This window comes from Polistes dominula, unplaced genomic scaffold (genome assembly GCF_049000335.1).
Source record: "Polistes dominula isolate Pdom_NZ unplaced genomic scaffold, Pdom_raw_medaka contig_73, whole genome shotgun sequence".
In the NCBI taxonomy this organism is placed as follows: Eukaryota; Metazoa; Arthropoda; class Insecta; order Hymenoptera; family Vespidae; genus Polistes; species Polistes dominula.
The window spans coordinates 8,173,268-8,187,230 of record NW_028300951.1 but is presented as its reverse complement, the minus strand read 5'-3'; the positions used below and the strand labels follow the sequence as shown (position 1 = coordinate 8,187,230).

At 22.5% G+C, this 13,963-nt stretch overlaps 1 protein-coding gene across 3 annotated transcripts in view; it reads left to right on the top strand.

The window, feature by feature from the left end:
* The window catches only part of Frmd5 (FERM domain containing), an 83,882-nt gene that overhangs the window by 58,654 nt on the left and 11,265 nt on the right, over window positions 1–13,963 (top strand). The window contains exons 7-10 of one of the 3 annotated variants that reach the window (XM_015326907.2): window positions 3,352–3,408; window positions 6,379–6,467; window positions 10,186–10,412; window positions 11,801–11,968. In XM_015326907.2, coding sequence (XP_015182393.1) covers window positions 3,352–3,408; window positions 6,379–6,467; window positions 10,186–10,412; window positions 11,801–11,968 — 541 coding nt within the window. The remainder of the gene's footprint in view (window positions 1–3,351; window positions 3,409–6,378; window positions 6,468–10,185; window positions 10,413–11,800; window positions 11,969–13,963) is intronic. The other 2 variants (XM_015326908.2, XM_015326909.2) reach the window with 2 other exon arrangements.

Here is a 13,963-nt window from a genome sequence, read left to right as displayed (position 1 = left end):
TATATATATAATATAAATAAATATATAAAATATAAATATAATAAATAAATATATATATATATATATATATATATATATATATATATATATATATATATATATATATATATATACAATAAAAGTATATTAAAGTCATCATTGTAGATGCTATTCAATATAATATTATATATATTATTATATATAAATTAAATATAACTATAAATAATATAACTATATTAATTATATATAATTAATTATATATATATTATTAATATAATATAATGAATTATATAAATTATATATTAATAATATAAATACTAATATAATAATATACTAATATAAATACTATTATATTATTAATATAATATAATTAATTATATAAATTATATATTAATAATATAAATATAATTATATATTAATAATATAAATATAATTATATATTATTAATATAATTATAATTACAATAATGGATTGTCCAAAAATGAAAAAAAAACAAATTTATTTTCCGTATATATTTTCCATTGCAATTACTAACGGATATATTATGGATGTTTAATAATTATCGAACCACCCTATATATATGTGTAACATATATATATATATATATTATATAATATATTTGAGTTGCTGCTTAAACAAAATGAAAGACTTATAAGATCTGAAAATCCTTACTTTCTTAAACTATGTTACAAAGATTTTCCTAGTGATAGTAAATTTTGTGTAATCCATGAATGACGTCAAATGTTATATCACCAATACATCGGTATAACAAGTTATTTAATTCTTTCGTAAAAATTCTCAAGAGAAAAGAAGTTCTCGGTGATCGAGTTTATTATTGGCACGAAGAGGAGAAAAAATAAAAAAGAATGAAAAAAAAATCATTTTAAAAATACAGTTCCACGTTCGAAAATGTTATTACCATTCGTTAGTGGTGAACGTACGCGTCACGAAAATGTACCGATCGAAAATTTCAAAAACGTTTTTCCCTTGGGGTGATTTTCTTTTTCCCTTTTAGACATTTTCTAGGCCGTGAATCGTTTCTTTTTCATAGAAAAAAAAAATTAAAAAAAAAGAAAAAATAGGCAAGGTTTAGTATAGTTTGTGGGGGCCTCGAGCTTTTACCCAAATATTCGTGTGCAGCTGAATTGTTTCAGTTTTTCTTTTATTCATCGTCAAGAATTACATTTGATATTATAATTTGTTATTAATAATAATAATAATACAAAAAAAAAGAAAAAGTAATTAAACAATTAAAATACAAAAATAATTATACCTACTCGTACAGTTGAGATCGGACGTATGGTTTTATTTTTAAAATATATTGACACTTATTTTTACGATATTCGTTGTTAATGATAAGAAAAAAAAACAAGAAAATAGTTTAAAAATTAAAAGTTATGTAAATGTTAGGTAAAAGGTGGCGGGGAGGGGGGTAGGGGGAATTGTTGAGATGAATTTATAGCTAATTCAAAAATCAATTACTATTCAATTACTTAATTAATAATCAATTATTAAATAGTTTCAAAATTAAAAGTATACAATGTTAGATATAGAATAAGAGGGTGGGGGGTGGTTAAAATGAATTTGTAGCCCACGCAAAAAATCAATAATTATACTTCTCGAAATATTTGTTTTTTTTTAGAATAATTGTATTATGAAACATTTATAAAAACTATGTAAGAATTAATTATATTGTATGTTTAATGAGATTATTACATTCCTTCTCTTCTCTTTTTTTCCTTCTTTTTTGTTTTTAGTTCATCGTTCCTTAGCATTGACATAAATCACGTGATAAAAAAGATCGTTAGCCGTGGGCGAATCTTTGGTACGGAAGAAGGGTTTCTCGATTAAAATAATCCAATAGTGAACGACGACGACGACGACGACGACGACTACGAGGTTGCGGAATGGGATTAACTTTTTTTTTGCCCTCGCAAAAAAAAAGAAATCATCCGAGACTTTTTGTAATGTTCATTTTTTTTTTTATATGTTTGCAAAATGTTACTGGCCGATTTAACACGGTAATTATTTGTTTTATAATTAATTAATTGCGGTCTCTTCCTATTTCTCTCTCTCTCTCTCTCTTCCTCTCTTTTATCGGTAAAACAGTAACACACTAATAATGTTACATGCAATCACTTGTGTTTAAACTTCGACTCGTTCGATACGAGTTAACAGAGTGATTATGGTTATTATTTAAATATATCTCTTGGAATAACCAATTCATAACAATCACAGGGTATTTCAAATTTGTTCCATTAGTATTAATCAATTTTGGAAATAAAACAATGAATAAAAAAATCTAAATTTATTCTGTTAATATTATACGATCTTATTAATTATATTATTTTCTTTTTAATACTAAAACTTTTCCTAGTAGCACAAAATATTGAAAAATATCGAATACATGTGTATTTAATATTAAAAAGACATTGAATCTCTTTTTAATTTTAAATACAAATGTATTCAATATTTTTCAATATTTTGTGCTACTAAGGTTTTTTCTTTCTCATTTTTGTAGTTTCTTTTTAAACGAAATATTAATTTAAATGAAATATCTCATTTAAAATATTAATGTGTAAATCAATGTTTTATTACGATTTTCAATCATACTTTTATGTATTCACATTTGTTACTTTCTCTTTTTTTTTTCTTAAACATTTTGATGAGATAAATTAGGCATTTGAGCTTATAGTGAAATATCGATAAAAATACTAAATAATGAAAAAATGATATTATAATTAATTCGAATGAGATTAAAAAATGAACGATTTGAAACACATTGTAATATTGAAATGAAACAATTTAGACAATTATATAATATTTTAAAGAATAATTTAATAACAAGTCGAAAAAATCTATCTAATGAAATTCATTTGGATATATTTTTACAATTTAAACAAGTTTTGCGTTCCAATTGAGTCAGCGTTAATTAAAAAATCTACATTACAATAAAAAAAGAAACGATTCGTTAATTATAATAAAAGAAAAAAAAACAGAAATAAAAGTGAAATTAATTAATCGAAAGGAATATGGTATGTGTGTATGATATTGCTTGAATTTTATTACAAACACAACTGTCATAAGAATTACAAATTTTTAAATAAAAAAAAAAAAGACAAAATTATAGAAATATTATAATATTTAAAAGTGAATTAGTATAATTACAAAAGTCATTCATACGGTTTGACGAATCTGATTGAAGCTTCAGAGATTGTTCACGTAACTCGTTGCTCTCTTTTTCTCTCTTTATTACTTGTGTATATCTGTAAAGTTGAAAAAAAAACTACTATATATATATATATATATACATATGCATTGATTACGACCAAAGTAATCCCATTATTTTCCACTGCCGGCCGCTCTGTCCAGGACGTGAGGACAAAGGTGAGTCGTTTCTTGGCAGTTGCACGTGCTATTTGTGTCCAAGTAGGTAAAGAAAAAGAAAAACGAAATATAAAAGTTAGAATAATTTTATATGTATAATTTTCTGTATTTTATTTTTTTCTTTTTTTTTTTAATTTACTAAAATACAGGTAATTCTCTTACAACACGGTGTTATATAACCGTTAAAATATCGTGTTATGTGAAACCGTGTTATACGAGGTTATATAAAACCATTTGCGCGTTGTTGTTTTTACATAATTTATAAGTTTATATATATGATTAAATAAAAATCATGTTATAGATACGGTGTGTTGTAAAAGTACAGTGTATTGTATAAAGATTTTTTGTTATTTTTTTATCGTGTTATGGGATAACGTGTTGTAGGAGGGTTGTATATATATATATAATATTATTTTTTTTTTAAATTATAAAATATATGTATGAATAAAAAGTAATGAGAGATTGACAAATTCTTCTTCGATGTTGATCGATGTAAATTTTATTAATTAAAAAAAAAAAAAAAAAAAAGAAAGAAGAAAAAAACACACATAAATTGTTGGATTTATGAATTTTTTTTTATGATATTACTTTTCGTTTCTTTCCTTTTTTTTAAACGCATAATATGTATAGTATATTTTGTCTGTCATTTTTTTTCTGTAATATTATTTATTGAAGTAAAATTATTTAGCGAACGGTTATGAACGGATGATTCGTATTAAAAACTTAATGAATTTTTGATATAGTTTTTCTGTTTTCTTTTTATCAAAATTTATATAGAATTGTATAAACAAAATAATATGAATTTCGTTAAATCTTGCAATCGAGTATGCTTGTCAAGATTGTTTGTAAAATTGATTGAATTATTTGTGAATGATTAGTATTTGAAATAAATAATTAAATAAATATAAAACATTTCATAAAAATTTACAATAAATTTTTATCTTCCAAGGCTATCTTCATTTAATTTATTTGATTTAATAATAATAATAATAAATATTGAAAATAATAAAAGAAATTAAATATTTTTTGACAAAGTAATGTTTTATAAAAAAAAAAAAAAATATGATAGGAAAAAGAAATATTCATAAGTTTATAGAAAAATGCAACGATCAAGGTAAGAACAATCAATCAAATTGATTCAACAAATTTATATCGAAGATACATCAAATTGACGTTTATTTCTTGTACAAAATTAATTATAATGATCTATAATATATCTTTCTAAATTGTTTTAGTCGAATTCATCGAGTTAAACTCGGAAATTGTGGGTCATGTAAACAAAGTAAGGGTTCGTAGAACATGAAAAAGAGAGAGAGAGAGAGAGAGAGAGTCAGAAACGTTGCTGATTATTCGTCTGTATTTCGTATCCGTTAGAGCATGTTTCTGTTTACATAATTATCAATTTAGAATATCACGACAATAATGTGAAATTTTGCATCTGTATACAACATGTGATTAATTACGTGTAAATTTATTAAACGTTTATTTTTCCAAGAATTCATGTGGATTAACTGTGCTCGATATTATATTAATAATGATATTAATAATTATACGTCAAAGTATTACAAAGTTACATGCAATAAATAAATGAATACGCGATAATAATTTCAAAGAGCTTGAGATTTACAGTTAATCAATTTTTTTATCGATTTATTAACTAAAAATTAGGTGTCAATATTTTGAATATAAATCAAAGTAATTTATATTCAAAGGATTCAAATGTGAATGATAATTTTCTATCGGATTTTATTTGAAAATATTCACATTTGTTTATACGAATTATTCACTGTAAAATAATATTAATAATAAATACATTTAATCAATTTCTTATTAAATGAAGATACCCGATGGATATTCACGAAAAAAAAGAAAACAAAGATTTATTTTAAAAGTTAGAATAACAAACATAAACTTTCCGTAAAATAATCGATTGGAAATATTTATTATAATTAATATATATTTTTTTTTAAATATTTCTTTAAATTAAAACAAAATCAATTTTTAAATATTGCAATGCGCAAATATGGCTTTACCCCAAAAAAAAATAATTATAATATAACGTTTTGTAAATCATTTCTTGAGAAATCTTTTATTATTTCATTTATGTTGTTGTTAATTTAACTTTAAAAGAGTATAATTAAAAATCAATGATTGTTTAATTGACCTAATGTTTTTATTGCTCACTTGAGACGAATCTCCGTTCAAATCCGATCAGATTAGCGTAACAAACGTATCGTAACTTATACGTCTGTAGTAAACTATACATATATATATACTTAAATACATACATATGTATATATATATATATATATATATATATATATATATATATGTACATATGTATGTATATAGTCGTAGTTCGCTAATTATCGCATTTATGTACCGAGAAAAGTACCATACGTAGGGTTGGAACTTCGCTACTAATTAAAAGTTCATCGATTTCAAAGTGAATTTAATTAAAAAGTATCGGTCTTTTTTAAAATATTTCTTTTTACCTTTTTAATATCCAAAATTGAAAAAAAATTACAGATCTATAAGAACGTTCAGGAAATTAAAAAAAAAAAAAAATCGTTTCTGATTGGACATTAAAAAATAAATTTGTAATTTTCTGTTCCATTCAAATGAAATTGAATGAAATTTCATTCGTAACTTTTTGAGAATATTATACAAAAAAAAATTTAAAAAAAAAACCTTGACTCTAAAGAACCCCATAAAAGGGATGGTAGAAAGATGAATTAACAAAAAAAAATTAATTACAAATCGATTTTGCCAAAAAACAAAATGAAAATAAAATATTAAAGATTGTAGTTTTTTTTTTTTTTGGTTTAAATAAAATTTAATATACACTTTTTGTTTTTCTTTTTTTAAAGGTAGAAAAAAAAATATCATAGACGAAACGTTGATAATATTTTTCTCGGTGCATCCGAGAGGTATTGAATCGTAAAGAAGCCGTAATTAAAAAACCATAGAGTAGAGACGTTTTAGAACAGTATTGTTTCCCACGATTTTCAGAAAAAGCACACAGTTGGATTTAAGTGTCCCACAGGCTCAAATTGCCGTCACGTATGGAGATGCGCCATCGAGCAAATGCTGTTTTTCACGTAAGTATGTCGTACCTTATATGTACGACTTATTAGTTATATTTTTAATTTTATTCATATATGTATATAGTATATATACATATATATTAGGTCTAGGGAAAAGAAGGAATCCATATAGAATTAATATAGGATATTATTATTCAATACAACATTATAATAATTAATAAATAAATGTTTAAATAATTGTAAAAATAATGGATTCCTTTTTTTCTTTACTAGATTTAATACATTAATTAATGAATTTCTATACATGATTTTTGCTTGCAATATAAACATTCAATATTTTCAACACACAAATTCTGAAACATATTTTAGTATTACTATATTTTTCAAATTGATACAAATTTGATGTCAAAATTAAAACAGTTTATTTTTAAATAAATACAATGTTTACTCAATCGATCAAAAATTCGTTTCACAAATATTATTATTTATTTTTTAAGTATTTTAATACATGAATGATCATCTTGTGTATCTTATTTATTTTTTATTTTTCTTATATCAAAATAATCTTTTGTCATCCAATTTATTATATATATATATATATATATATATAATAAATAATAATAATATATATATAATTTCCAAATTTTACATAATTCTAAAATATGTTTCGATTTATACAAATTTTGTAATATCGTATTACAAGAAAATATTGATTGTTTAAAATTGACAACATGTTAAGAATACACCTGTGTGTGTGATTCATTATATATAATAATTAATTCATTTAGAAATAGAAGTCTGATATTAGTATTAAATTAATAAATTAGATAAGAAAAACAGATTAACCCTTAATATTTCGATAGCTAGATCGTAACTTTAGTTAGAGATCATAGATCAGCTTAGCTTTTACATTAGATTATTAATTAGTTCATTTTGAAGTGGGCCTTGTCAAGACATTTTTTCTTATTTTTGGGTTTTTTTTTTTGTTCTTTTTTTCTTTATCATCGTCATAAAAAGAAGAATGAACACTTAAGATGAAGAATTTATTATCTATCTCATGTAAGGAAATAATTACGAATTTTTCAATTTCTTTTATTAATTATATATTTCGATAAATCCAATGATTATAAAAGTGTTAATAATAATATCATTTGTTTTTTTTTATCTAAATGTTAAAGTTTATTATTCTTGTTGAATAATATTACATATTTAAACTAACACTTTCATAATTGTATAATAAATCAATAAAAATATATTAATTATACAATAATTCTTGTTATATACATTATTTAATCATATATTATTTTTTGATATATGTGTGTAATATTATATATATATATGATATTAATTTAATTATTTAATGGAATAATGTATGTATATAAGTTACACTCTTATAACAAAATTAATGGTGAAGAAACATAATACGTTAATTAAATACCAATTAATTTAAAGCATACTTTTTGTTTTTTCTTCATATAATATTAATATTTATTTATATACAACACAAAAATATGTTAAAGAAAAAGGTAATACGAATAATAAAAAAAAAGATATTATAATAAATCATACAAAAAAATATAATAATTGTCACGTATATAATTAATAATTTAAATGACAAAGTAATCATATTGTGTTTCAAAAGAAAACAAATATTAAATGAACACAAAAATAAGATGATAATTTATAATAAAAAGATAAACGAGAAAATCACCTTATATAATTATATTGATTATATTAACAGTTTAAAAATATATTTTTAAACGAAATAATAATGTTTTGTTTTTTAGAAAAAAAAAAAAGAATTATGAATCAATATATTGTATATTGACTATAATATTTGTCTATTAATTCTCGTGAGGTTCATTAACGTTGTCGATGCAGTTCGATGAATTTCTATATGCAGTTCGATCCATGCACTATGCGTTTTAGTTCAGTTCAACGTTGTGCAATAGTTCGGTGCATCGATGTGAACGACACATATGCATCGATCTAATTGGATATCTCGAGGTATACCACTGGACTAGCTAAACCTGTCTATTCGTTCACTATACATCCACGTTATATAGTGAACGTCAAACTGTAATACTATCTACTATCTCCGATACACTTTGCAACATTGTTCGATGCGGCAAATTGTTTCTACGTCCAATCGAATTGCTGATTTTGTTCCTTTCCGAAAAAAAAAGAAAAAAAAAGAACAAGAATAAAGGGGGAATTTAATTTTAGATACAATAGATTTTGTTCTACAATTTACTCTACGTTTTTAAATTGATTTTGTTATTTGTGTGTGTGTGTGTGTGTGTGTTGGTATTTCTAGTAACAACGATTTAAGTTTTATAAAATTTATTACATTTAGTTTCTTTCTTTTTTTCTTTAAGATTTTTCTATTTAAAAATTATATAATATTCTTTGTCTGTATTTATTTGTTTATTTATGTAATTAAATTGGTCTATTTCTTAAAAATAAATTTATTATTTCAAATAATAATTATTTTAAATTTTACAATTGTCATATATCTTTGACTTGTACTAATTTATATTTTATTAATTAATTTGAAAAGAAAGAGAGAGAGAAGAAATCGTTTATTTATTTATTTATTTATTTATAAATTGAAATATTTTCAAATAAATTGTCGTAGAAATGTCATTAAAGAGTTTTTACGATTCGTTTCCATTTTTTTTTCTTTTTAAATATAAATTAACGAGAAGATAATTAAACTTCTTTTTTTAATTTATATTTAAATTTTCTCTCAAACGTATCAAAAGTTTGTAAAATAAAAACAAGTTGATATACGGTTGTGTTATTAACATTTAGAGTTTGTTTTAATGGAACAAAATGAAAAAGAAATATACTTAGTAAAAAGTCAAAAGAAAGAAGTGTAAAGGAAATTTATGGTTGCTTGTATCCATGAGAAAGAAAGAAAGAAAGAAAGATATATGGGTATTTCTCACCGATCGAGTTTTACGAATCGGGTCAAAGCCTTTGTCGGTTTCTCTAAGGGTAAAAGTGCAATGTGCAATGTGCAACGACCATTCCATCTACTGTACACACACACACACGAACATCTACTACATAGATACATATAAAACTATTCTATCTTATGCAGGGTGTCCTAGTTCTTTTTTTTTCTTTCTCCCCTGATAAAATTTTACCAATTTTGTTCTATAAATAAAAATAAGAAACACAAAAAGAAACACACACACACACATAAACGTTCCATAAAGATATAAACTTTATAAAAGTGTTTTATTAAAAAAGTTGTAACCAAAAATGCGAAATGAAAAAAAAACTAGAATTGTTTTTCTCGTTCGATACAATTCTAAACGATAGTTCTAAGATTAATAACAATAAGAATATGAAAATAATCGAATTAAAATGTATCATATTTAAAAAAAAAAAAAGATATGTAAACATAATACGATAAATGAAATATTTGAATTTTTATGTAAGATACCAAAACTGTAAAAAAAGAAAAATCAAAATAGGCAAATAACAAATCAGACATATAATTATAGTGTAAAGGGAGCTTAATATTATTTGTTCTAATATTGAATATTTTTATTTACGTTCAAAAACGTTCCATCAAGCTGATCAAATAAAATTACTGATCTAATAAATATTCTGCTATCCACTGAATTATTATACATAAATACGTGTATATATTTATTATTCATAAGATAATATATTATGTTATATTTATTAATATTGTAGTTTTTCAATAATGAAATTATACTTGGAATAAATTTGATTTGTGTTTGTTTGAAAACAATAGTTTGCCGAAAGCATCTGACGCACCTGTGGTCAGTGGAGGATCAATATTCTCTTGGGGCACTAAATTCAAATACACAGGAAGAACGGAAAGGGAAGTCCTAGAGGAAACGGGTCCACTTCGAAAAGAGGAACCACCTATTCAACGTTGTCAAACGACGTGTCTTAGAAGAAAAGCAAGCAGCGTACCGGCCACCCCTAGCACCCCTAGTCAGGACCTTGTGGAAATACGTTAGTATATTATTTTTATAATTTATAAATTTTTATAATTAATATATATATATATATATATATATATATATATATATTATTGTATTAATACAGTATATTAATAATTAATTATAATTATTAAAAAATATAAATAATATTTATATATATAATTGATTAATATATATATAACATATATATGTGTTTTTATTAAAATACTAATTAAAATTTATTATATATATATATATATAATTAAAAGAAATATATATATATATTTTTTTTATATATATTTTATATTTTATTTATATATATTATATATTATATTTTTATATATTTATATATTTTTTATATATTAATATATTTATTATTATTAAATAATATATTTTTTATATATTAATATATTTATATATATTATTTATATATTTTATATATTATATTTAATTATTATATATATTTAATATATAAATGTATTTTATGTATTATTATATATAAATTATTTATTAATATTTATTATATATAATATTTTATATATTATATATAACTTATTATATTATATGAATTATTTATTAAAATATTTTTATTTATTAACGTTAATTGTATCACGTATCAAATGATCCATTTATAAATATTGTAGATATATTTTTTGTTTTTATTATATTTAATTAATATTTCATATAATATTTTTCTGATATTATTGTTGTATTTTTTTTTTTTTTAATACTTTGAATTTATCTTACTGATTTATTATTTAAATGTTAAATGGTTGCATATACTATCTTCAAAATTTATTTTATATCATAACTTTTAGTAATTCTATCTTAAATCACAAGCTAATTTAATAAAATCAAATTAAAAAATAATACAACGCGTATTAGAATAATTTCTGTATTCTAGGGAGATGTGTTTGTACGTATAATCTTTCAAAAAAAATATATAAATATTTTTTCATACAGATTCATACGCATCAAACGAATTTAAAGAGAATGCTAATAAAAAAAAAAATCGTTGAATCGTTGCATTAAAAATATATCATCAAATAATGCACAAGTATTATAAATAATCTCTTCTATTGTATTTTAACATCAATCAAAATATTCTTCTGAACGAACATAAACGTATATAAATATAAAAAATAAAATTAAAAAAAAACAAATTAACAGAAAGATATAACAAAATATTCGTAATCGGAATTATTTCGAATTATCATCTGCAACATATAAAAAAAAGGAAAAATAAAAAATCTCTTTTACGATTTGTGATCTAAATAGAAAAAAGTGCTCGAATATAAGCGTATGATATATATTCGTAGAATAAAAGATAAATTTATAAGAATAAAAATAATAATAATTTTAACGATAGGATTCATTTTAACAATCATATACGTGTCTAATTATAATACGATTTTTGAATAGGTTATTCCAGTCTACCACGTAGTTGTCACAGTGCGGGATTGGATGGTACCGGAATGTCTGAGGGTGGTACCGGAGTACCTCTCAGTTCACCCTATTGTCCAGATAATACCTTGCCACTCCTGGAGACCGTATCGGAGGACCAAGAGATTCATGCAAGGAGAAACAATGGTTGGTCTATATTTTTTATCTTTTTTTTTAGTGTGTGTGTCTGTGTTTGTTTGTTTGTTTGTTTGTTTGTTTGTTTTATCTAGTCGTGTTTGGTAATTTTTCTTTTAGAATTTTTACTAAGTATGTCTTTTGTCTATTTTTTATTATTCATATCAAGCGTTTAGTGTGAATGTGTTCTTTTATTCGTTTGTCATTGAAACATGTTATACGTATGTACAATAATTAATTAAAGACAAGATTAATATATTTTTATGGGGTTTTTTTTCTTTCATTTTTTTGTTTTATGAAATTATAAAACTTAAGGGAAAAGGAGTAGGTATATATTGTGCTTTTACGTATAATCAGAAAGATTAATTAATATTAATACGATAAAGTGTCTTGGATTGTTTTATATATTTGAAAAAATAAATTCATTCATATTCATGTATCAATTCCGATTGGGAATTATTTTGCAAGAATATATTTTGTAAAGAATTTGTTCATTGGTTTGTAAATATTTCAATATTGGATTATCGTATTTTTTATCAATGAAATAGATTTATATTTTTATTATTTTTGGTATTATTATTTTTATTGAAAGATTTATTCTATTCTCGTATAACATGTTACGTAGGTATTGATTTTATTGATACAGTTATAAAAAATGTTGATTATAAAAGTATCCCAAGTCAATGTATGATCATTACTTTTATTATATTGTAATTAATAACGTTGAATTAATAAACAACAAAATAAAAATATACGTATGGGCATAGAAATATTCGACTTGGGCTATTTTTTTTATAATTATTCATACATAAATAATATTCTAACTAGCACTTTTTAATGTTTAATCTTTAGAATAAAACGTGATAATGATATTTTTTCTCTTTGATCAATTTTAAATGAGTCAACGTTGAATCGTCGACAAAAAATTTTATTAAAACCTTCGAGAAAAAAAAAATAAAGAAATAATTAATTTTTCGATCATCATCGTACGATTCAACGACTCGTGAAGATTTTAAAAGAGAAATGCATGTACAAAATGATCACGTTTTAGTTCGATTGCATGAACCAATAGATATTGAATTAATACACACACACACATACACAAACGAACCAAATGGTCAGATAAATAAAGTAAAATAAAAAAGAAATATTCGGAAGAACAAACGAGAGAAAAAATTCCTCTACATCCTTTCTCGACATTTAAAAAAAAAAAAACATGTAAAGAAAAAAAGTATATTTATTTATTTATGTGTGTGTGTTTGTATATTTGTACATACCTGTATATATTTAATTAATTAGATCACGTTAACAATCGTTTTTTAAAGATACGAAACAATTTTTTCATTAACACGGCGTGTCGTGAAGTGTCATGATGATGTAACGAGTTAAAAAAAGAGAGAGATAGAGGGATGGAATTTTATGATATAAATGTTTAACGAATAATTATATTACCATCGTTGTCAGATAAAACTTACACAGTAAACGGATTATTTTTCAAAATATTTTCAATGAGAGAAATAAACAAATATTAATTTTTAAATAAATTGTCAATATTATATCTAAATAATAAACCCTTTATAAATGTATAATTTCTCATATATTAATTATATTCATATAAAAATTAATGTATAATATAAGACTTTAACTTTCAAAATTTTTTGAATGCATTCGTTTGAGAAACCCTATGAATAATATTTAAAAAGTAATGTATTATATAACTAATAAAAAAAAAATTTTTAAAAATATATATTTTACTTAAAATAATAGAATTTTGTAGAGGATGGAATAATGCACTTAATCTTATCTTTTCTCTTTTTATCTCTCTCTCTCTCTCTCTCTCTCTCTCTTTATTACAAATCAAACATAACAAACATAAGACGATTGTTATCAGGCAAAAAATAAAAATGAACGAATCAAAACGACTTGTCGTCGTAATATCAAGCTTCCGCAGCTTCCGCAGCAATATCACCTGGCGCTTATTATTTTGGCTTCTTTTTTTTCAACCGT